This window comes from Mauremys mutica, chromosome 1, assembly GCF_020497125.1.
Source record: "Mauremys mutica isolate MM-2020 ecotype Southern chromosome 1, ASM2049712v1, whole genome shotgun sequence".
Classification (NCBI taxonomy): Eukaryota; Metazoa; Chordata; order Testudines; family Geoemydidae; genus Mauremys; species Mauremys mutica.
In genome coordinates this window covers 124,690,853-124,713,778 of record NC_059072.1, presented here as the reverse complement: position 1 = coordinate 124,713,778, position 22,926 = coordinate 124,690,853, and the positions used below count along the sequence as shown (strand labels likewise).

General features: G+C 41.4%; 1 protein-coding gene across 8 annotated transcripts in view; it reads left to right on the top strand.

Annotated features, from left to right (window-relative positions):
* Nucleotides 1-22,926, top strand: part of SCUBE1 (signal peptide, CUB domain and EGF like domain containing 1) — a 328,071-nt gene that overhangs the window by 261,271 nt on the left and 43,874 nt on the right. For all 8 annotated transcript variants that reach the window (XM_045000217.1, XM_045000209.1, XM_045000200.1 and 5 more), the window contains 4 exons: nucleotides 7,275-7,391; nucleotides 14,775-14,897; nucleotides 19,501-19,620; nucleotides 21,322-21,414. In XM_045000217.1, coding sequence (XP_044856152.1) covers nucleotides 7,275-7,391; nucleotides 14,775-14,897; nucleotides 19,501-19,620; nucleotides 21,322-21,414 — 453 coding nt within the window. The remainder of the gene's footprint in view (nucleotides 1-7,274; nucleotides 7,392-14,774; nucleotides 14,898-19,500; nucleotides 19,621-21,321; nucleotides 21,415-22,926) is intronic.

Sequence of the window (22,926 nt, the reverse complement as noted above, 5' to 3'; positions counted from 1 at the left end):
TCATCATGATGTCATATTGTGACATAGTAATGAGATATGACTCTATTACATTGAGCTGTGTTGTAATATGATGATAGTTATATTATGATGTCAGTGTCATCACTTCAGGTTTGGGGTTCAAACTCTGCTAATCCATCAGTCAGAACCAAAGGATTTTTCATTTCATATGTTCCCCACAGCTTCTTAGACAGCAGCCACACAATCCATGCAGAACTTTACCACAAAGATGAAGATAGATTGTAAGCTCTTTGGGGCAGGAACAGTGTCTTTGTACTGCACCTGGCACACTGAAGACCTGGTTGTGATTGGGGCCTCCAGGTGCTTCTATACTAGTATTACCCCTTTTGACCAGAGCAGATAGCTGATATTCAAGGTCTTGTGGGTTGTTTCCATTAAGAGGAGAAATTGATAATGGAGTCAGGTATTTCTTTGGTGCAATCCTGTTTATTTACAATGAATGTATATAAAGCCTTGTTTCCCTGAACATAGTAGTCATCAAACAACAGGAAACAGTTTCTTAGCTCACAATTCCAAGCCTCTTTCCAGCCAGCACTCTACCAAAAAGCTCTCTCTCTTCACTTTTTCTCAGAGTCATGCTACAAGGCATCTCTGGCTGTCTCTGGGGTTTCCTTGCTGCCTTTTCTGTGTTTTTGTCATGTTTCTTCTCTCTCTCTCAGCTCCATTAAAGAATACCCAGACCTCCACATTTACATTCAGATTCCAGGGAAAACCCCTCAGACCACATGGCTCAACTCCTACTCAAGCATGTGTCCTGAGTTTTGGGCAGTGGCTCCTCTTGTTTCAGCTATCTATTCCATAAAGCAGCTTAATTGCTTTTTATATTAATCTTGAATGAGGGGTAGCTGTAATGCCCACTAGCTTCAGTGAGGTTTCACCCAACCTCCAGCATACAGTATTATAAAATAAAATAATAGGAAAGAAAATAAGAGAAATAAATCCATATTTTTTTTTAGATTTTCTTTTAAATGTCTGCATGGATTGGGCACTAAATTGGTTCCATTCTACAGCCACGTCCCCAACTGGATTCAGCAAAATCACGCATATGTCTCTGTCCAAATGAGTTTTGCATAGGTAAATGCAGTTAAGAAGCAGTTACTAGTGTTTCCACATCAATTTGCATGTTCACAAAATCATCTGAAAATCCAGTGTTGTTTCTCACCCTTATCTTTGAATGTTTAGATTTTTATCTGAATTTAGATTTCTTTAGATTTTAACATTTATCTGTCTCACAAGCCCAATGCTATTTAAAATGTCTTGTTTTGCATTTAACAGAATCTGTTCTGATTAATTGAATGCAGAGCACTGAGTTGAGGGACTGGTAGTGCAATACAGAAAGAAGTCTTTCATTTCTAAGACCCTGGTATGAATCCAGCTCAGTTTTGGACTGGCCAAAAATCATTACTCTCTGATGGGTTCTCAGTGCCCTGTGCTCTCAGTCCACAAGTGAGCAAGTGTCCACATCACAAAAACCACGAGCACAATTAGTGCTACTGTAATTGGAAACCCACAGCCTCAGCAGAAGGGCCAAGGACTGGATGACCATGGAAAATGAGGTACTCTCTCACTCCTAGAAGTGGTTCCTTCAGGTTAGCACTGAGGCTCAGCTGTATGAGGAAGCTCCAGGAAACTACTTCTGCCCAGGCAGTAACTCTTCTTCTGGCAATAAATGGAAGGGTTTTTTGTGGCAATAAATGAAGGACTTCACTTTCCAGTACTGTCAACCTGGCCCCTATTTACAAGCACTAAATTCAGGAAAATAAAGATCGTTTAAAAGGTCCTTTAGTACATGTAAGCATTACAAAAATCAAAGATCATTACAAAAACAATCTTAAAAAAACACAAAGGCCAAGTTGAAATAAAACGACCAGAGAAAGAGCTAGAGAAATAATTATAAAACATACCTGTTATTGGCAATAATCAGATTTCCACACAAACTTGTGAAATCCTGCTCCTGTATAAACGCACTGTACAACCACTTAGGAAATGAATCCCTTATGGGCGAAAGGAAAGGAATGCAAGGCTGTTACAAGGTTTGGATACTTGCCTCAAGGGCTGCAGTGTGGAATGCTAGAGATCATGGACTACACTCAGCCTGAGGTCAGACCAGCCATGGTGCAGGCACCTGATGATGGACATTTTGACTGGAGGTGAGGAGTCTTGCAGCAGTGCAAGGCTACACACTGCCCCCCTCTTCACTATGGGACCCACAGCCAGCTAATAGAGCTCCAGCAAGTAGAGTGACCAGATGTCCCAATTTTATAGGGACAGTCCCGATTTTTGGGTGTTTTTCTTATATAGGCGCCTATTAACCCCCACCCCCGTCCCGATTTTTCACACTTGTTGTCTGGTCACCCTACCAGCAAGTGTGGCTTCAGCCAGAGCTTGCTTGGCCAGGGGGTGCATTTAAACAGCACATTCACTGAATCACCTCCGCCAAAGGGGCTTCCTTGGTATATCCCCTGAAGCAAGGGCAGTGGTGGGGAACCAGCCCTGTGCCAGCAGGGGTGAATTTAGCCCCATAGTCCTGATTAGTTTCAAAGAATCAGCTCATAGATTCCAAGACCAGAATGGACCATTGTGATCATCTAGTCTCACCTCCTGTATAACACAGGCCACAGAATTTGCCCAAAATAATTCCTAGGACAGATCTTTTAGAAAAACAGCCAATCTTCATTTAAAAATTGTCTGTGATGGAGAATCCACTGATCCTTGTAAGTTGTTCCAGTGGTTAATTGCTCTCGCTGTTAAAAATGTATGCCTTATTTCCCGTCTGAATTTGTCTTGCTTCAACTTTCAGCCATTGGATGAAGTTATACTTTTCTCTGCTGGACTGAAGAGCCCATCAGTAAATATTTGTTTCTCCTGTAGGTACTTATAGACTGCAATCAAGTTACCCCTTAACCATCTCTTTGTTAAGCTATATAACATGAGCTCTTTGAGCTATAAGGCAGGTTTTCTAATCCTTTGATCAGTCTTATGGCTCTTCTTTGAACTCTCTCCAATTTATGAAGCTGTCTCTTATAATTCCCTAAAAATAGGCACTCACGCATCCCACAGTGATGATGAGTGTGGTATAAATGCCTGACACATTGCTGGTCTGAAATAAAAGTGTATTCATAAATCAGCCTATGACATGATCAAAAGCCGGAACAATATTTTAAAAAATAAAATACAAAGCATTTATGGAATGGAGCTTTCATGTTTAGAAAATCAGGTCGGAGGCAACAAATATAAAGATAGATGATACTAAATAAAGGAATAGAATTTCAGTTTCCCCACCAAGTTTGCTGGGCTACACTCAGTGCCTACAGAAATTGTGTGCAATCCACTTAGAGTTAAGCAGGACATTATTTCATATGGGGAAATTCATTGTTCATGAAGATGAGAGGCTACTAGCGCTGGTTAGAGATACACAAAGTACCGTCAAATGCTGATGCACCTTAGTCTCAACCTGCAGCACCACTGCTATTCTAGTCTTGAGCTCCCAGTATGAGCTGTGACAAATTGTGCAGTGATTTTTGTACAAAACAGAGCAAGATAAGATGCCCAAATTCATTGTCTATTGTAAGCTAAGCAGGATTTAATGTCTAGGACTCAAGGTGAAAGGCAGGTGTGATACACTAAGCCATCTCCTTGCTAACATAAAAAAGGTGATTAATACAGATGTTTAAGAATAAAGTGAAAGCATCCTTGGGTCTTCTCCACCCTCAGACAAGCCATTAGCAAGCAATCATTGGCAAGCATTCTGGAGATGACTGGAAAGGCCCTGTCATCCCTGGATAGCATGTCCCAACAATCCAATAAAAGGAAGACACTAAAGAACCAAGAAGCTCGAGAGTCAGATTTCCCCCAAATGGCTGACTAAACTGTATCTGTGAAGTTAAGCACATTCCCATCATGCTCCCCAGTCATATAACTGCATGTTGTTGTGATGCCCTCATGCAAGCAGCTTCCCAGTTGGCTTGCACACACGTGGAAGTGCAATTTAGAAAGCCAGTTTTGAAATGCTGGCCCTGCTGGTTTTCCCATCTCTAGCGCACACGCCCTGTGTTGCAATGTTATAGCAAGCGAGGCAGCCATAAATAATGAGTCCAATTTTAAACAAAATTCAGCATGTATCTCAACCAAAGTGCCCCACAGTGATGCTGCTGCCAGTGCGGTCCTCAGCTTTTTATAGCTAGATAAAATTTAAATGCTTTTTAGAGAATAAATTTACTTTCTCCCTTGCTCACAGTATTGACCACTCCTCTGACATCTCCACTATCTGCCCCTCCCCCAGAGTTGGTTGAGAGGGGAGGGCAGGGCCCATCTCATTTCTCCCTTCTGTGGGGGTGAGAACCTTGCTCCCATCCTGCCTGGCCTGTTTGTTCAGTTTCCCCTGCTCTGGTACAAAATGTGGAGCACTGATTGTCCCATATCCATGAGAGCTCAACTGCCTACAGCATACTAACCTGTGTCAGTGTTTTGCCAAGGCTTCAGCTCTTTTGATGAAACTGGGCCCTCTTCCCAGAGGCAGCTCAATTCAATCACTGTAGCTAGCAACCAATATATCTCTTCTGTAGCGCTAGATCTCAAAGCTTTTAACAAAGGAGACAATATCATTATCCCCGTTTTACAGATGGGGAACTGAGAAACAGAGCAATGGTGTGACTTGCCCAAAGTCACCCAATAGGCCCATGGCATAACTGGGAATAGAACCCAGGTCGCCCGAGTCCCAGTCCAGAACTCTATCCACTAGATGTCACTGCCACAATTAAAGGGTATTTTTCAATCACTGTTGGGATGTGCATGTTTCATTCCTATCGGAGTTAATGCAGGTTAAGCACATCCTTCTAGAGAAGAAGTGGACATGGATTTGTGCAACAATGCTAAGGTATTGAAGGGTTTCTGGGAATCAGCAGTCATATCCCCCCAGAGCACTGGTATCAAAGTCTAAAAGAGATGCTGAAAACAGATTCTACTATCCTGACTTTAACATGCAGCCAGCTTCCTTTAGTGCAGAGTAAGTGGTGAATATTTTCCCTTTTCTATGGCCAGTGTTGAATTCCACAGGAGACTGGTGATTCTGTAGTCAAGGAGTTGCAGAAAACTCAAAGCCTTGGGCATAGCCTAGCATGGGGACATCCCACCATGTCAAGTAATGAGACAATGCCAAAAGGGTTATACTTAAAATAGGGAGAAATCTGCTTAGAGGATTTCCAATCCCAATCAGCTACAGAAAGAGCAAAGGCAGGATTTATTAGAAGAATAGCAGGAGGCATGGTACTGAATTTAAATGGGTAAATTGCCTTTTTTAAATATATTTGTGTTATAATAAAAATATTTAACATCTCTATTAGCCTATAGTAGATATGATATTTCATTCAATAGAAACCATTGACCCATTCTAAGAGAGCATATTTTTGTTGTAAGCAAACTGTTGCTTTCGGAGTCAAGAAGTGGTATAAATCCTTGTTAGTGTCAAAGAGTTTAGGGCTTAACCCTGCAATCATTTATGTTAATGGCATAAACGGTGCAGGATTGGGCCATTACTGAGGAATATGAAGGGTTTTTGTTTGGTGTGGTTTTGTCTTTAAAAAGAGATCTCCAAAGTAAGTCAGAGGCCAACAATGAATGGTCCTTGTGAATTTCCAGGGGTACCGGGTCATACATTAATGAAACTAAAATGCACTATTTGTCTTCTTCTGAATTTGAATTCTTTTAAACTTCAGCTGTAGTGGTGGCTTCCACATTCACTTATAAATTTATTATTTATTTAGGGGAAACAGTTTACAATTTTTAAAATATATTCAAATCATTAAATATTTCCAAAACTACAAATATAACCCCAAGAAAATAATTTTAGAAAGCAAACACAGGAAAAAATCAAACAGGAAAACTCATAAAAAAAATGAAGGATGAGTGAGAAAAAGGAAAACCTGAAATCACCATTTTTAGTTTGATTGTATGGAGAGAGTGTGACACACACACACACAAATGAGGATTTCAGGTCTTCTTACGTCTCAAGTGTATTTCACTTTATATTATGTATTTACCTGTATGGATACTTTTTATTTTGTTCATTTAATTTTTCTGAGCATTATCTCTGCATGTATATGTTCAACACATTGAAAGAGCTGTATAAATATCACATGAAATATATATATTTTTATAGCATTAGAAACTGGGTCATAAACAGTCATGAAACCCTGACCCTGTAAATAGTTACATAAGTGCCTAATTTCAATGGGCATATTTGCCTGCCTTGTGTATAAGCCCTTGAATGAGTGTTAGCAAGAGCAGGCCTAGAACTGTCCATTACACATCAAAATATATAAACATTTATAGTGCATAGGCATTGGGTAGTATCCCCATAAAAGTTTTTGAGCTCACTAATATTCTTGGGTGTTTACTGTTTCCTAAATAGACAAAACATACAAGGCCTAATAACATATATGTACACTGCTGCTCTGGCTGGTTTCTAAAACACAGAACCCAGTGAGGACCACCAGCGGGCTCACAAACTATTTAAAAAGACACCACCCAATTCCTATACATTTCAACACATTGGAGGAATGCTATTTTTCTTTCATTTAAATTAAAACCTTTAATAAAATGTGCTTGTTTGAACTGACCTTTTAACTTAAAAAACATTCCTAAGGAATTCCTCTAAACAGGATTTTAGGAAAAAAACAGGACTCCAGGTGATAGATTTGCTACAGAAATTCACTCTCTAAAAATTGCTGCCATCCTGCATATGTTGCTGTTTAAAATGTCTATAACATAATATCTGTTCTGTGGTACTTTCTATTCAGTGTATCTTTATTTTGCTCAGTTCAGCATTGTTTAAAAAAAATCATGGCTAGTGCTCCTTATTGATTGTTGTGTGCCCTGTGATGGAGCAGAAATGTCATGCAATGCTGTTAATTACCCTCATAAGAATTAAGAATGGAAGAGACAATTTGAATACGCATTTCATGTTTGTGAGGTTTGATATGCTATCAGAGGTTAAATGGTGTCACCTAGTGGGAAAAATGTATATTGCAGACATACTGCTTTATTCTACAAAGTTCTTTCCTTCTTTCCTCCCTGTACCTTGAATCCTCTCTTTCTAAAACTGTAGGAAAACTAAGCTTATAATTTGATTCAGATCTTACTTTGTAATGCCTCAGGCCATTTATTAATAATGTTGTTGCTGTGACTAAGAGAATTAAATTCTGTCCATCTGAAATAACTGCATTCTGACTTTTTAAAAATATTTGCTCTGAATTCAGATATAGATGAGTGCTCATTCGAAAGGACTTGTGACCATACCTGCATCAACTACCCAGGAAGTTTCGAATGTCTCTGTCACAAAGGCTACACCTTGTACGGCATGACACACTGTGGAGGTTTGGAGACTGATTTTAACGTATTTATTTTTGTTTTGTGTAACCATCTACTGAGCCACGGATATTTGCCTTGCTAAGACTGTAGACATCAGATTAAAGCTAAATAAACCTTGCCAGGTATGACCAAAAATATGGAACCTCAAATCTGCCTAGATATTCCTGGGAGAAGGGTGTAACAGGAAAAATGACCATCCATCATTTCTGTTGCTGTAGCATCCAAAGGCCCCAATTTAGACCATGATCCTCCATCATTTTCCATGAAAGCTGACTGCTTCATCTCCATGGAGCCTCACTAATGTCAATGAGCCTCCACATGGACACAACAGTCATCCCCCCAGGATCACAGTGCAGGACTGTGACACCATTGTGTGCCGCATTGTGCAAACACACAGGAAAACATTGTCCCTTCCTTGAAGAACTTGCAGCCGGAAGCCCTGACCCGCAACCATTTGCACACATGACTAACTTCCATGTAAAAGAGAAAAGGTGGGTGAGGTGATATCTTTTATTGGACCAGCTTCTGTTGGTGAAAGAGATGAGCTTTAGAGCAGGGGTAGGCAACCTATGGCACGCATGCCGAAGCTGACACACAAGCTGATTTTCAGTGGCACTCACACTGCCCAGGTCCTGCCCCAGGGCCACCCAGAGGGGGGGCAAGAGGGGCAATTTGCCCCAGGCCCTGGGCCCCACAGGGGCCCCCATGAGAGTTTTTTGGGGCCCCTGGAGCGGGTCCTTCACTCGCTCCAGGGGACCCGGAAAACTCTTGCTGGGCCGGGCCCAGGAGCTTCTTCCGCTCCCGGTCTTCGCCAGCGGGGGGTCCTTCCGCTCCGGGGCGGAGGGACCCCTCGCTGGCGAATTACCGCCGAAGCTGGACCTGCCGCCGAAGTTCAGCTCGGTCTTCGGCGGTAATTCGGCGGCGGGGGGCCCTTCCGTTCCAGGACCCACCGCTGAAGTGCCCTGAAGACCCGCGGCGGGGGCCCCCTGCCGCCGAATTACCGCCAAAGACCGGACTGCACTTCGGCGGCGGGTCCCACTTCGGCGGTAATTCGGCGGCGGGGGGGCCCCGCCGTGGGTCTTCGGGGCACTTCGGCGGCGGATCCCGGAACAGAAGGGCCCCCCGCCACCGAAGACCCCAGGCCCCCGGAATCCTCTGGGCGGCCCTGTCCTGCCCACCGGGCCGGGGGGCTCTGCATTTTAATTTAATTTTAAATGAAGCTTCTTAAACATTTAAAAACCTTAGTTACTTTACATACAACAATAGTTTAGTTATATATTATAGACTTCTAGAAAGAGACCTTCTAAAAATGTTAAAATGTATTACTGGCTCGCGAAACCTTAAATTAGAGTGAATAAATGAACTCTCAGCACATCACTTCTGAAAGGTTGCCGACCCCTGCTATAGAGTTTACACAGAGCTCTTCTTCAAGTCTTCTCTGTAGCTTGAAAGCTTGTCTCTTTCACAACAGAAATTAGTCCAGTAAAAAATATTACCTCACCCACCTTGTCTCCATGGGCCTAGTTTGGGTGGGATGTGGGATATTGCCCCCACACACCGAGATGAGGTGTGGGGAGGGTATCACAGGGGATCATGTGCCATTTTCCCTGCCCCATTTCTGTGAGCGCCAAGCTGCCCTTCAGGGCTTGCTCTGCTCAGCCTGCCTGAGAAGGGGGCTCTGTCATTCCCACACTGCACCTCTCCCCCTGTCCCAGCATGTTTTGGCTCACAGGGAGCAGGATGGGGCAGCTTTTCCCCTGTGCTCTGGGCCGCTGCCTCGGCAGCTGGACGCCGCCTCCTGAGTCCTAGTGCCTGCCTGTTTCCTGTACAACGGAGGTTAGGGGGGAGCATATATGGGCTGGGGGAAAGGGGTAGACCGTGGGATGAGTCAAGGGACAGTGGGGACAGGAAGGGGGATGGGGATGGGAAAGAAAAGGGGATACGGGAATGGGCAGGGGGAAGCAGGAGCTTGGCATGTGGCGTCCCCTCGTCAGTAGTAACATCCACAGCCCCAGCAGGGAGGCAGCTGCGGCAGCACCAGAGCAGTGACATCGCTGCAGAGCCGGTGCCCCAGAGGCCACCAGCGGCAGCTCAGGCTCCCCTGTTAAGCCAGCTTGTTCCCCCCAGCACCGGCTGCCCAGTACCACTGCAGGTGGGGAGAGAGAGCCAATGAGCCTAGGGAACTGCCTTCAGCATACACATGTGTGCGTGTGAGTGTACAGGTGCACTTTGCCCCCCTCTCCCTGCAATATAACAGTCAAACTACGCCTGTGCCTTGTCTCTCTAATATCCTGGGACCAGCATGGCTATAACAACACTTCAGATAGCTTCCACAATGGTAAAGTTGCTGTAAGCAATTATGTTCACTGCTGTAAGTGTCCTCTATCATCACAGTTTCTTCTGGCAGGGGTCCTCACCCTAGCCAGCCCCTGAAGACCATTTGACTTTGTGGATGACACAGCCCTCCAGCTGAGAAGCATCTAGTTCTGTGTAACATAAAAGTCTACCTAACATCCAAAGTCCCTGCAGATCAGCCCATCTTCTGCATTCTGTTCCCACTCCCCTTTCTGGGATTACTGTGGAGTCTTCTCCCCTGCTCCGGTACTGAGCACTGGCTCCCTCAGACTGAATCTTCCTGAACTTCTGGGCTCCTGCAGAGCAGACCCTAGCTCTAGACCCTTCACAGGAGCCTTTCTCATCCCTGTGAACTCTCTCTGCCTTTTATAAGGCCCAAGTGTCACCTGACCCACCTTAGTCCTGCCCTTGCAACTAATTAATTGCAGCACAGATGTAATAAATATGACTCACTGGCCTTTAACCCTTCTTAACCTGTGATGGGAATCATGCATGTATTTGCAGGATCAGGACCTCAGCTGACAAGCAACACACAAAGGTATAGGAGAGGGATGGTATTCTTACTGACATAATTACATATAATAGTTCTGTTGTTTTTAAATAAATAAAAACACATCATTTATATCAGCCTACCTTCAATATATTCTTAATTAGTTGGTTAATTTAAATCTGGCCCTTTGCCCCTAGCTATTAATGCATAGCACTTATAAAATATTGTCCACATTCAAATCATTTTATGTACATTATCTAATTAATCCTCCTCTTCCAGTTAGAAAAGTTAGTAGAATCCCCATTTTATAAATGGGGAAACTGAGGCATATAGCTTGTGTGACTTGCTAAAGGTTTGCTGAGTCAGGACTAGAAATCAGGTGTACTCGTTCCCAGTCCTATGCTTAATGAAACACACCTATCTCTCAGACATAATTCATAACTGGTGGTCATTTGGATCAGGGTATGGAATATCTAGTGGTGTTTGGCAAATCATGTGACAAGGTGTTTTGACAGCATCATAGCCGTGTGGCCATTTTTCCTCACATAGCATGTACTGTATAAACTTTGCTATAGGCACAACCTCAGCATGGTCAGGAACGGAGAATTTCATGCCCACTTTTGAATTTAAGTCCACTGCGCAGCAGCTGTATCACAGTACGCAACCTTTTGCCACTACACTGGCTATCAGTCTGAGGGTACATCTACACTGCAGTTAGACACCCGCAGCTGACTTGTGCCAGCCAACTCGGGCTCATGGGTCTCAGGCTGCGGGGCTGTTTAATTGCAGTGTAGATTTTCTGGCTTGGGCTGGAGCCTGAGCTCTGGGCCCCTCCCACTTCACAGGGTCCTAGAGCTGGGCTCCCACCCAAGCCCGGAGCTGCAATTAAACAGCCCCGCAGCCCAAGCCCCATGAACCCAAGTCGGCTGTCACAAGCCAGCTGCGGGTTTTTAATTGCAACATAGACATACTCTGAGGCATTTCTGTGGTCTCCTACCTGAACATTTAAAAATACTGGTCAAAGGAAAACAATAGTTTTTCTTGTGGAACATGTTAAGTGTATTTAGTCTGAACAATGCTTTTAACTAATCAGATCAGCATTATAAAAATACAGTGTAAACACACAATATATGAGAGTCCATTTGTTCCATCCTACAGCCTTAAATCTAAATTAAAGTTAGAAAAGACTGAGGTTCAAAAGGAATTTTCCATTCATTCTTTTTACTTTAAAACTAATAAGTTTTGTTTGGTAAAAGTAGAGTTTGGTGGTTTTGCCAGAGTACCCTGAATTTATGCAAAGTATAATCTGAGTAAATGTGTATTAAGCTATAAACAAAAGTATATTCAGATAATCTTAAGGGTCTAATTTTAAACCCACACAAGCAAAGTGTTCAGAGCCGGATTCTGTTCTCAGTCACACGCTGATCAGCATAAAAGCAGAATAAGTTAATTTAGTTCAGTGGAGTTACTGAGAGCAGAATCTGGCTCTAAGAGTTCACCATTCTGGTGTACATTAATACTGTATGTAAGATTTCCCCCTACATATTACTAGCAAGGTCTGTCACTGCTAAGGGATAATGGGGCAATTAAATTGATTAAATGATCATACAACTCAGTTTGAAGCTGATATATACAGGAGTAACTGAGGCAGAATTTGACCCATTGTTTTTGTCTGAATTCTGAATTCCCCAGTTTTTGTGAGGTTAAACTGAGACCTCCACTTATGATATCCATGTCTTACTTCTCTAGGAGGAGAAAGCATATGCATGCAGTGAATTAATGAGATTGCAAAAATATCCAGGAACTGGGTGAGAGAAGTACAAGGAGTTCATCTGGGTGGAGGAACTAGGAAGAAGAGTCCATTTTAGAGGAGTTGTAGAAGCAAGATTAGATTTGAGGGCTGTGAGGATCTATGCCAGCTAGGGAGTGAAGAGGAGATGCTTATTTTTTGGAGACTCCAAAGTTTTGGTTGAAAGAGGCCCCATTTGTTTTTTTAATAAGAGATGGGTCATGACCCAAACCCTAGATCCAAATACCCATAAACTTTGGGCAAGACTGAATTCAGATCCAAATATCATGGCTGGCCTTATTTCCATAATGCCAGAATCTCAGATCTGAATCTACCCTTGTTCAGATCCTGATCTGGAACTGACCTTTGCTGTTCAGACCTATGTCATTAGTTTTAATCTGTTCCTGGAGAAGTATGTTTATGATAGAATAAATAAATCATGGTGGTGAGTATTGTCCATGTGGCATAGAATTCAGACAACTTGGGGGAAGTATTTCAGAACCCTCAAAAAGGTTTAGTTCAAGTTTGGTTCTTAATAAACTTTTTAATTTGTATTATCTGAGGCAGGGAATTGGCAGGATTCTATTTGTCCAAACTAGTTCTGTCTTATTTTTTCTCTCTCTCTCTTTAGTAGTATCTAATAATGAAAGGGAGTGCCTGTATTATGGACCATAGCATAGAATATCAGGGTTGGAAGGGACCTCAGGAGGTCATCTAGTTCAACCTGCTGCTCAAAGCAGGACCAATCCCTGGACAGATTTTACCTCAGTTCCCTAAATGGCCCCCTCAAGGGCTGAGCTCACAACCCTGGGTTTAGCAGGCCAATGCTCAAACTGCTGAGCTATCCCTCCTCCCCTCCAGTTGCATGCACAATTCTTACTGCTCTCACTGGAGCTCTGCTAGACGCACATGTTACAGTAAAGGCCATCTGTACTTAAAGTGTATATTTTTCATAGCCCTTAGTCTGACACTGCCTGACTGTGCAAACCCTCCTCAAAATATGTAATTACTCATGCAAGTAGGCCTATAGAAGTCAACAAAAGCTACAAGTATCCAGCACCTTTGAAACCAGGCATCATTTTTAGAGCTGGCCAGAACATAAAAATCCTTTCCCACAAAAAAAAAATCATGTTTTTGAAAAACGTTCATCCCGAATTTTTCATTAGAAGGGTTTTGAGAGAAATTCTACTTCAGGAGAACCAAAATAGAATTTTTCAACTTCCCAGCTTCTGACCTGAAAGGATCTTGTCAATTTCACAAAGGAAATTGACAAGAACCTTCCTGTTCCAGTATAGAGATGCAGAGAACTGGGATGCCCAGCCTCCTCATCCACCCCTTCTCCCAGTTGCAGGGCCAGAAAGGCAGAAAACCAGTGCTTCGTGGGTGAGTCAGATCACTCCAGATCTCTCTTGCCTCTCCAGCTCCTGAAGCTGGGAAGAAGCAGAGAGTCAGGGTGTTTAGCCTCCACAGTCCTCCAGGAAAGCTTTTCTCAGTTTTACTGGCAAAAAGTGAATTGGGGTTTTTCAGTATTGCCAACCCCAAACATTCAAAAATCTTAAGCCAGGCCCTAAAAAATCATGAAATTATTAATTTAGAAAAATCTCCTGATCTTTCATCCAGACCATGTTGTTTTTTTTCTGAGCCTCTATGGTATAGTTGCTTCATATTTCCCAGCTTTTCTTTACAACCATGGAAGTTAGAAATTTTACTCTTTAAAAAATATGAAAGCTAAGATTTTGATGCAGTCTCTTGATTCCAGCATCTGGGGATTGAAGAAAAACACCAGATAGCACAAGACTTGCAATAAAATCATGACAGTAGGCAACACAGCACTGAATATACTGTTAACTACTTTATGACTGCAGAATAATGGGTTTATACTGGCCAAAACCAAACTTACTTTTCTGTCTAGGAACAACCATACATTATGATCCCTGAATTAATTTCAAAGCTGGGTCTCTTTTCAAGCTCATACAGGCAATGGCTGCAACAGCACTGAATATTTTTACTGTGTATTATTCCAGGATATAAATGAAATCTTACATAAATGCTGATTGAGTAAATTAAACAAGTAATGCTTAATTCTGAACAAATATTTCTAAAGTTTAAAGCCTTTAACTGGAATATCAGTTGACACATTTTTGGTAATTGCTTTGCCAGGCTATAACAAGACTCCTTCTTTTCATTAGTTCCATCTGAGTAGTAGACTAAACAAATTATGCTTAATATACCCATTCCCATCAAATATGTATTTTCTCCCTTAATCATAATCCATCCTTTAAAACATATGTTCTGTTCCTCTCTATTATACAACTTACATTATGAATAATGTATCTTTCTGATAAGTCAAAATGATTAAATCTCACAGAGATGTACTGCTTTGAAGTTGTCAGTGTTATACAATATGCATTATGGTTCCAATTCTGCAGTGAGTTACACATCTGCTTTATGTATTGTGAGTAATTCCATGAATTTTAGTGTGACCAGTTACAGTAAGTAAATTTAAGCACGTGCATAAGTCTTTGCAGGATTAGGGGCTGTGTGAGTGTCTGTATAAGGATACTCAGATATTCTGTGCATTAAAATGTTTTGCTGTCTTCATTATACATATTTATATATAATTATATGAATTCTCTATATGATATGTATAATAGAGACGTACGGGCTTATGCACAGTATGTTTTTAGTACACAATATATGTGTGGTGTTACATAGTGTATAGTACTATGCTGAGCTGTTTAAATATATTTTCAGATGTTGATGAATGTAGCATCAACAACGGTAGCTGCGACCATGGGTGCATTAATACAATGGGGAGCTATGAGTGTGTCTGTCCACCTGGAAAGAAGCTTCACTGGAATAAAAAGGACTGTGTTGGTAAGTGAGTAACTTTTACTTTCATGTGATTGCGTCATGCCTGTTTTCCACTTGGGTACAGTAACTTGGAAAGGTCAGAAATAGAAACCTATTTTTGATGGACCACATTGGAGTCTGTGACACTCAGTGTGTGTAGTCAGCTACTCCATGGTTAAACCTCTATTACAGCCACAGCCACGTCTTTTTCTTGTGCTTTGCAGCATTATGGGTCTAATTTTAAACACAACAGAAGCTGCTGTGCTGGGACAATGTCTTCTGGCACTATCTCTGAAACATATTTTCATTTGATTTACATATTTCTGAAGTGGGTGGGTGTGGCGTTAGGTTAACCTATCATTAACAACGGTAAAACTCTTTTTTACCTGAGCACCTTCTGATAACTGTGTTTGGGGCCTGATCCTGCACTCCTCATTCAGGCAAAACACCCACTTACTCCAGTCAGTGTGCTGGCCTGGTGAGGACCACAGGGTCTGCCATGTGTTTAAAACAGCAGCACATTGTAACCCTCAAGGTTGTTTTTATTTAAGGCTCTGTGGTGGCCTTTGTGATATCAATTGATGGTGGGTGTCCTATCAGTTTCTAAAGGTCATGTCCACATCACAAAAATGGCAACCACCGCTAACACTAATAAGCATTAATTGGCAGAGGTCAATGACGGAATGGACGCATAGCCTGAACTTCCTCTTGTCCCCAGGGGAAGTCTCGCCAAGAAAAGGTTGACCATGAATGCCTGAGGGCACAAGCCATAGAGATGGGGGGAAGGATAGCTCAGTGGTTTGAGCATTGGCCTGCTAAATCAAGGGTTGTGAGTTCACTCCTTAAGGGGGCTACTTAGGGATCTGGGGCAAAAATTAGTCCTGCTAGTGAAGGCAGGGGGCTGGACTCAACTCAATGACCTTCCAGTTCTAGGAGATTGGTATATTTATTATTATAGATACAGGCCTGGCATTTGAGGCTGTTTTGTTTTGTTATACTTTTTATTATTATTTAAAATAACAGAGCAGACTTTGTGAGGAGAAGAATTTACATACACATACCAAGGCACAAACTACAAATACTTATGCATGTGTGTAACTTTATCTGAGTAATCTCCCTACGAGACTACTCCCATCCATTCATGTTTGCAGGATATGGCCAAACATCACTACTGCACTCAGATCTTGTCTTCCCATTTCCATTCCAGAGTGGATCTTTAAGGCCAGCCTAGAAACTTCTGAAAACAAAGATTCTTCCTAGCGGTCTGACTGCTCCTTGGCCTTTTGGCTAAAATAAAGCGTAATATGAGTTCAATAGCTGATGCATGAAATGACACCATGCTTCAAGTACAGTGACTCAACTGCCTTGTAAGACAGGAAATGCCTAAGGAAAAGGCACAGAGATGGATAGCTAATAAAAACGTTGAAGAATAACAAAGTGAAGTCATGTTGATATTCCACAATATTACCCTATCATACAAAACAGATATGATTTGTCTGCCCCCTTCTGCCAATTTCATATTAATTCTATTTTTTTAAATGATGGTGCTGACATTTTAGAAATCATTTAACCTAAACCTGTGTTTAGATTTAAAACGGCTAGGAATTAATGTAATTGCCAAGCATGTATTGATAGCCAGATAGAACAATAGATAAGGAAGTTTGCTTAATAGAATATACCCATCTATATAGGGAAGGCAGTTTGGTGACGTGGATAAAACACTGGGCTGGAAATGAGGGGATTGTGTTCTGTTTCCAGCTTTTCCCCTGGCTTTCTCTGTGATCACAGCCAAGTCACCACGCCATTCTGTGCCTCAATTTCCCCACTTTTCTTTGTAAAGTTCTTTCTGATCTATGGAAGAAAAGTGCTGTATTCGAGCTAAGTATTGTTATAGGAACTAGAGATGGACAATTCTTTCTAGGCCATCTAGATGGTCCCCCTGCCAGTGTACAAACTAGTCCTCAGAAATGAGCCATAAGCTAACAACAGGAATGATAATCTTTTGAGATCTAGTATATAATTACACCAATAACGTATTGTATTGTATTCCCCCTCATTCTATTAAAAAAAAATGTTCCCACAATAAAAGGTTCTGTTAAGAATATTTTCATAGTCATAAATTTTTCTTCATTCATTGTGATGCCTTGTTGGAAGCCTGAAAATAAAACATCCTTCTTGACTGATGTTGTCCATTATTATTTGATGGACAAAGATTTCTCCCCTATATTTCTAACAAGGATTACAATGAATAGAATCTTTCTGCTGATCTCCTTGTTTTTTACCAGCATAGTCTGGAGAAAACTAGAAACTACTGTTACAACATGAGAATATATAGTGAATGCTAAGTAACTCATGAACATTCAAGCTACAGAATCCTCTTTTGCTCAATAGTAACAGTTTGTACTTCTATACAGTAACCTTCTCAGTCCAGAGATCTCAGTGTTTTACAAACTTTACTCAATTAAGCATCAAAACAGTCCTGTGAGGGAGATAAGTATGATTATTCCCTTATTCCAGATTCAGAAATCAAGAGAGGTTGAAGGGACTTGCACACATTTATACAATAGATCAGGGAAGCCGGGAATATAATGTAGATATCCAGACTCTGTCCCGGTACCCTTGCTCTAACCCGTGCTCCCGTTTTACTCAGCACAAGCCAGCCAAGATTGTTCAACTAATCCATTTTAATTGGTCTATTTTATCTGGGCCCTGCTTAGTTCCACCCACATTTTTGAACCTGGCAGACTATCACGGGTGGATCCCAGACAGGCATGGCTGTCAATCCATTGGGTTTTGATGCTGCAGTTCTAAACTCCCAATCGCTGCTGTATACAAAGCAGTACAGTTGCCGTATTGGAGCCCAGCAGGAAGGAAAGCAGGGTTCAGCCAATGGGATCTTATAAAGCAAGAGCCGTCTAATGAGGTGTGTCAGGAAACTATCAGGAGAAAGTGGCCTCAGAGACATAGGGTATGTCTACACTGCCAAGTGCTACATTGATACGGGTTGACTTACCTGTGCTAACTTTATTCTAGGTAGCATGGCTGAAATAGTAGTGAAGATGCAGCTGCATGGGCTTCCGAGCTAGTGGTGCAATCCCACCAGGGATCCTGTGGGTACATACAGTGCAGGCCTGCATCAGGATTGGTGCTGCTGTAGCTTTGCTGCTATTTTTAGCCATGTTAGTATGGGTATGACAACCCATGCCACAATCATCCCTCTGATGGCAGTGTACACATACCCATATATGTCTCTGCTGATTTTGTATAGGTTTTAAGCAGGATTAGCCATACAGAAACTAGATGTAGTTTTGAAAACCCAATTTACCCTTTAGTACCTGCTTGAAGAAGGGCCTAACAACCCTCCAACTCCTTAGTTCAAACAAAATATAAAAAAGAAAGTTATAAAAGAGAGCAAAAGAAAAGTGTTTAGGTATCATAGCGTTGATGTGGATACTGATGACACCTACTGGCTACAGCTGAGAAATGCACATAACAGTAATTTATGTTTATAGTAATGATTTCTGTTTAAAATAGTTCTTTGCATCTCAAGGAATTTCAATGTAAATCCTTTATTGGTATCACTTAATCCATTACTGACATGCAGTCACTTCTGCGCTGAATCCCAGAAATTGTTCAACAGCTCACAGTAAAATTGCATAACAGTTCAAGACGGGAAATGAGGAATACCTTATCCAAATTCAACTTTAATTAGCAGTTATTAAACTAAATGCTACAGAAGACTCTGCCTTTCTCCTGTAAAGAAACTGTGGGGGGCATTTAGGTAGGAATTGCAATTTATTGGCATGCTTCCAGGACACAGGAGTTACACTTCTCTAAAGGTACATGCCAGGGGTACTTACACTGATACAGAGTGGTCAGAACTTCTATTTGGGTGTCATCTGAAAGACGTCCCTTTCTGTAGCATAGTGTCTCTTCAAAACAGTGTGCTGGGGCATTGGTTCAGAGGGAAGAATACCCCTTGCTTGACTCATCCCTAGCACTTCCTGAAGCATCTCAGCCCTCTTTGGAGGTTTTCTATTCCAAGATGAGAAAGTTGAGGTTGGAGCAGGAATTAAAAAGAAAGAGGTGCTGGGAGCATAGTCAGTGAGTGCTGGAGATGGGAAATGGGAAACACTACTCTGTCAAGAATTTCAATAAACAAGTTTTAGTGAAAGTGACTCCTGTGTTTGTTGTTGCAGTGGGTCCCATGGTACACCGTGAATAGGGTAATATTACTGAAAGAAAGCCAAGGGATCTCATACGACTACTATTACCCGCCAACTTCTGAGACTAGATTTTGCACTGAATTTCTCCAATAACTAGTAGTGCACCCGAGCTTCAAAATCTAGATCTGGATTTGGAGCATTCTGGTATTGGGGGATTTTCTGATGCAGATTTTGGGCTCAGCTTATTATAAAGATATGAGCCAGGTGCAAACTTTAAGTCCAGATCCAAGTTCAAATGCCAAATATTCTCCCCGCAACATACACAAAGCTTAGGGAGGCTTGGACATGGATTATTGTTCATGCCTGTCTCTGCTAGTAATACTGTGGTTCACTGTTGTCAGGGAGCAGCCTGTTAAGGCTGCCAGGTTGCACAGGCTGATTTTTTATTTCTTCTTCCTCAGAGATGGTGAAATGCCTCCCAAATGCCAAACCAGCTCCTAAGGCTCAACTTGTCTGTAGTAAATCAGGAGGAATAGAGAGCTGCTTTTTGTCATGCCCTTCCAATACACTTTTTGTTCCAGGTTGGTACAATGTTGCATTTTCATATCTACTTCTATAGGTAAGGTGACCTTGTTTTGTTTTAATTGTATTCATAACACTTTCATTAAGTTTTTATTGTGAACAAATACAAGGGGAGAAACATTACTTGTAGATTAAAGTACATGTGCAAATGCTCATTAAACACAGTTACAGCATGCTATAAGGGCCTGATCCTGTGACTTGCTAAGCACCTCCAACTCTCATTGCAGGGTTGGGCCCTACGTAATTAAATATAGGTGACATTTGAGAAAACAGTAAAAGAAGTATTAAAAAATAGTGAAAGGCTATGAAGGACTAATGCCTTATCTAGATTACACTGCTAAAGAGAAACTTGACTAAATTAAAGTATCAATTCAGCAAATTCCAGAAACTTGAACAAATGAAATCATTAATTTCAGCTAATTCCAGCCAGCTCTTCACTATAGCAATAAAGCCACCTCAGCCCTCCCCAAATATCTGCTTAGAAAGATGGACTGTACATTATATCCTGCAAGTCAGCCTAGCTGGGTTGTTGGACAAGGGTGGGGAGTGAATTCCAAAGAAAGGGGCCCATGTGCACACACCCTGCCAGAAGCCCAACAGTGGCAATGTGGCATGGAGATAAAGGAGGCCTCTGGCAGGTTCCAGACTAATTAGGGTACTGTAAGTCCACGGCCACAATGCGAAGAACTTCATCGCTCACACAGGGACTTGGCAGAGCAATGGGATGAGCTGAACAGAGCAATTACCTCACCTTAACTTTATCCTAAGACACACACAACAAATGGACATTCTCTATCAGATCTAGTTTTGTGGCGGAAGACTTCCTACTTCAGACTTGAGACTGAAAATAAACTGCATGGCAACAAACCCATCCTCAGCTGTGTTATTTGCCACATTAACTATGACACTAGAATCAACTATTACAAAACTAGTCTGTCTGGGTCTCAATTATACATGCACTGCCAACTACCTCATCCTTTTTTGCCTGTATTTTGCTGTATCACTTACTACAGGTTCCTGTTCTCTACATCGTTGTTTTTTTTAATTTAATATTAACTGTTCCTATATCTTCTTTCTCTCTTTCAGAGATTTATATACAATATGGTCCTTTTGTATTTGCTTTTGGTGCTGTTAAATGCTGTGCAGAGATTCTAGTTTTATTATCAGTCTAGCAGAGATAGATGAAACGCTGTACTTAATTTGCACACACAAATGCACAGTTTTGACCATGCAGTGAATAAGCCCTAGTATGGTGCTAGGGGTGTTAGATTTTTCTTTTAAAAATTCTGTCAAAATGCTGAAATTAGAATTACTCAGTAAAGCATGTAATGTATTTGTGAATTAAGTGAGATTATCAAAGCCCATTGACTGTGAGTTACAAACACAATAAAGTATTTGCTGATCATTGCCCTTAAATGATTCACGGTTAGCATCATATACCTTGTGTATAAGATGTGGAATTCCAGTGATGGAAGAACATAAAGTTTGTAGTCAACAATTGGAAACAGGTAGACTTTGGCAAACCCAAGTCTGTGTCCATTCAACCCTTCCAAATGTTAATTAGACACACAAAGTAGATAATTGATGTGATTGTTCAAAAATTGTGTGTTCATGCTGATTAGTGAAGAGTGAGGGGAATGTGTCAGAAAGGATTTTTTGTATATGTCTCACTCTGCATCCACTTTTTCATTTCTGTTCAGATTCAGAGAATAGTTACACACTGAGCTGTGGAGTTCCAGTCCAGCAAGGCAAAGCCCAACAGAAACGCAACACAACACTTCCCAGTTGTGCAGGTATGTACTACATAATTCACACGTATGCACGTGCGTTTTGATATATCTAAATATAAATAGATATTGATAGATATCTAATATATAAATAGCATGCAAAAAAGTATTTTAAAAGAATGTTAGGGTTGAAAGTTGAGCACTTAAAAGTTAGGAAATGCCATAATTAAGGTTGTTTATGCAAGCCCTTAGGCCCCCTTATGAATATTCATTAGGATTCCCGTCTTTAGCATACTATTGTTTCCAGTGATCCTGGGCAGGAATATGTTCAGCCAGTGGGGGGATATGGCACATGTACAGTCCAGTAAACATATAGGAGTTTTGAGGGGCTGGACTATGTTCAGTGAGGATGGAATTTTTGAGAATTTAGCTGCCAAATTGTAACAGGTTTCTAACTGAGCACGTGCAAACTGCCTTTTGTAACATGGCCAAATTTGGGCACATTTTCACAAGGGCAATAAAAGGCACTCTTGGCACCAGAGTTTCCCCCCACCTTCACACTAAATTTTAAAACCTAGCTCCAGAGCATGGAGGTGCCAGAGATTCTCAACAAAATGGTTGTAAGAATTTTGTTTAACATGGGCAAACAATATATTTTTCCATAATCTTGTCTTCCAAAATGGCTAAAGTATTTTTGCTAACACTTTTTAAAATAAGCCAGCCTGAGGCAGACATCCCACATCGAAAATTTCAGCCCCAGTGTTTAAAGTTCAGCTAAGTTATAAGCAACTGAAAACAGGACGTTAGAATGGGAAGCATCGGACAACTACAATCATCTGCTGATGTTAAGTTATCAGGACTCTAGATATTTCACTGCCTATTTTCCTTGAATGGAGAGTTGATTTATCTTCTGGTTATATTTTCCAGTTTTATAAATAAATATTGTATATATACATAATGTATATTGGGAGGTGTTGGGGTATGAGCTTAGTTGACGGTGGGGTGTGGATAAGCAGAGCAATAAAACTCAGCAGCTTGTCAGAGGGGAGGTGGATAAGCCTGATATCCCTTTAAAATTTAAATTGGACATTTAAAGTAGATAACCAATAAGCTGCACAAGTGATGCTATAGGAAAAACAGGTGACGCACTGCTGAGCATGCGTGAGACTTAGCTGTATTGTCTGTTAGTGCTCTCATCAGAAGACGTCTGTGCTGACTGGGAAGGAGAGAGATTGAGTGTAGGTTTTTCAGCTTCAATTAGGTAGTTCAAAGGCAGTTATCTTTGCTAGAAAGGCAAGCAACAGTTACATTTGCCAGTCAATCCTGAGTTGTGTAGCAACTTTTGCAGAGTCCTGCAAGCTTAACATCAGCAGCTGCTGCTGCAAGACATGTTTTGATTGAAAGAGGGAGAATAGAGCTTGCGAGCCATAGACTGCAGTAAAGTAGTTAAAGGCAGTTCTTCTTGCCATACAGCAAGGGATAGTTTTAAACTGCCAACAGTGTAACTCCATTTAATTAATTTTACATTAGAGTAATGAGATCGGAATCAAACCCTTAGTAATTTGGGGAGTCAGGAGT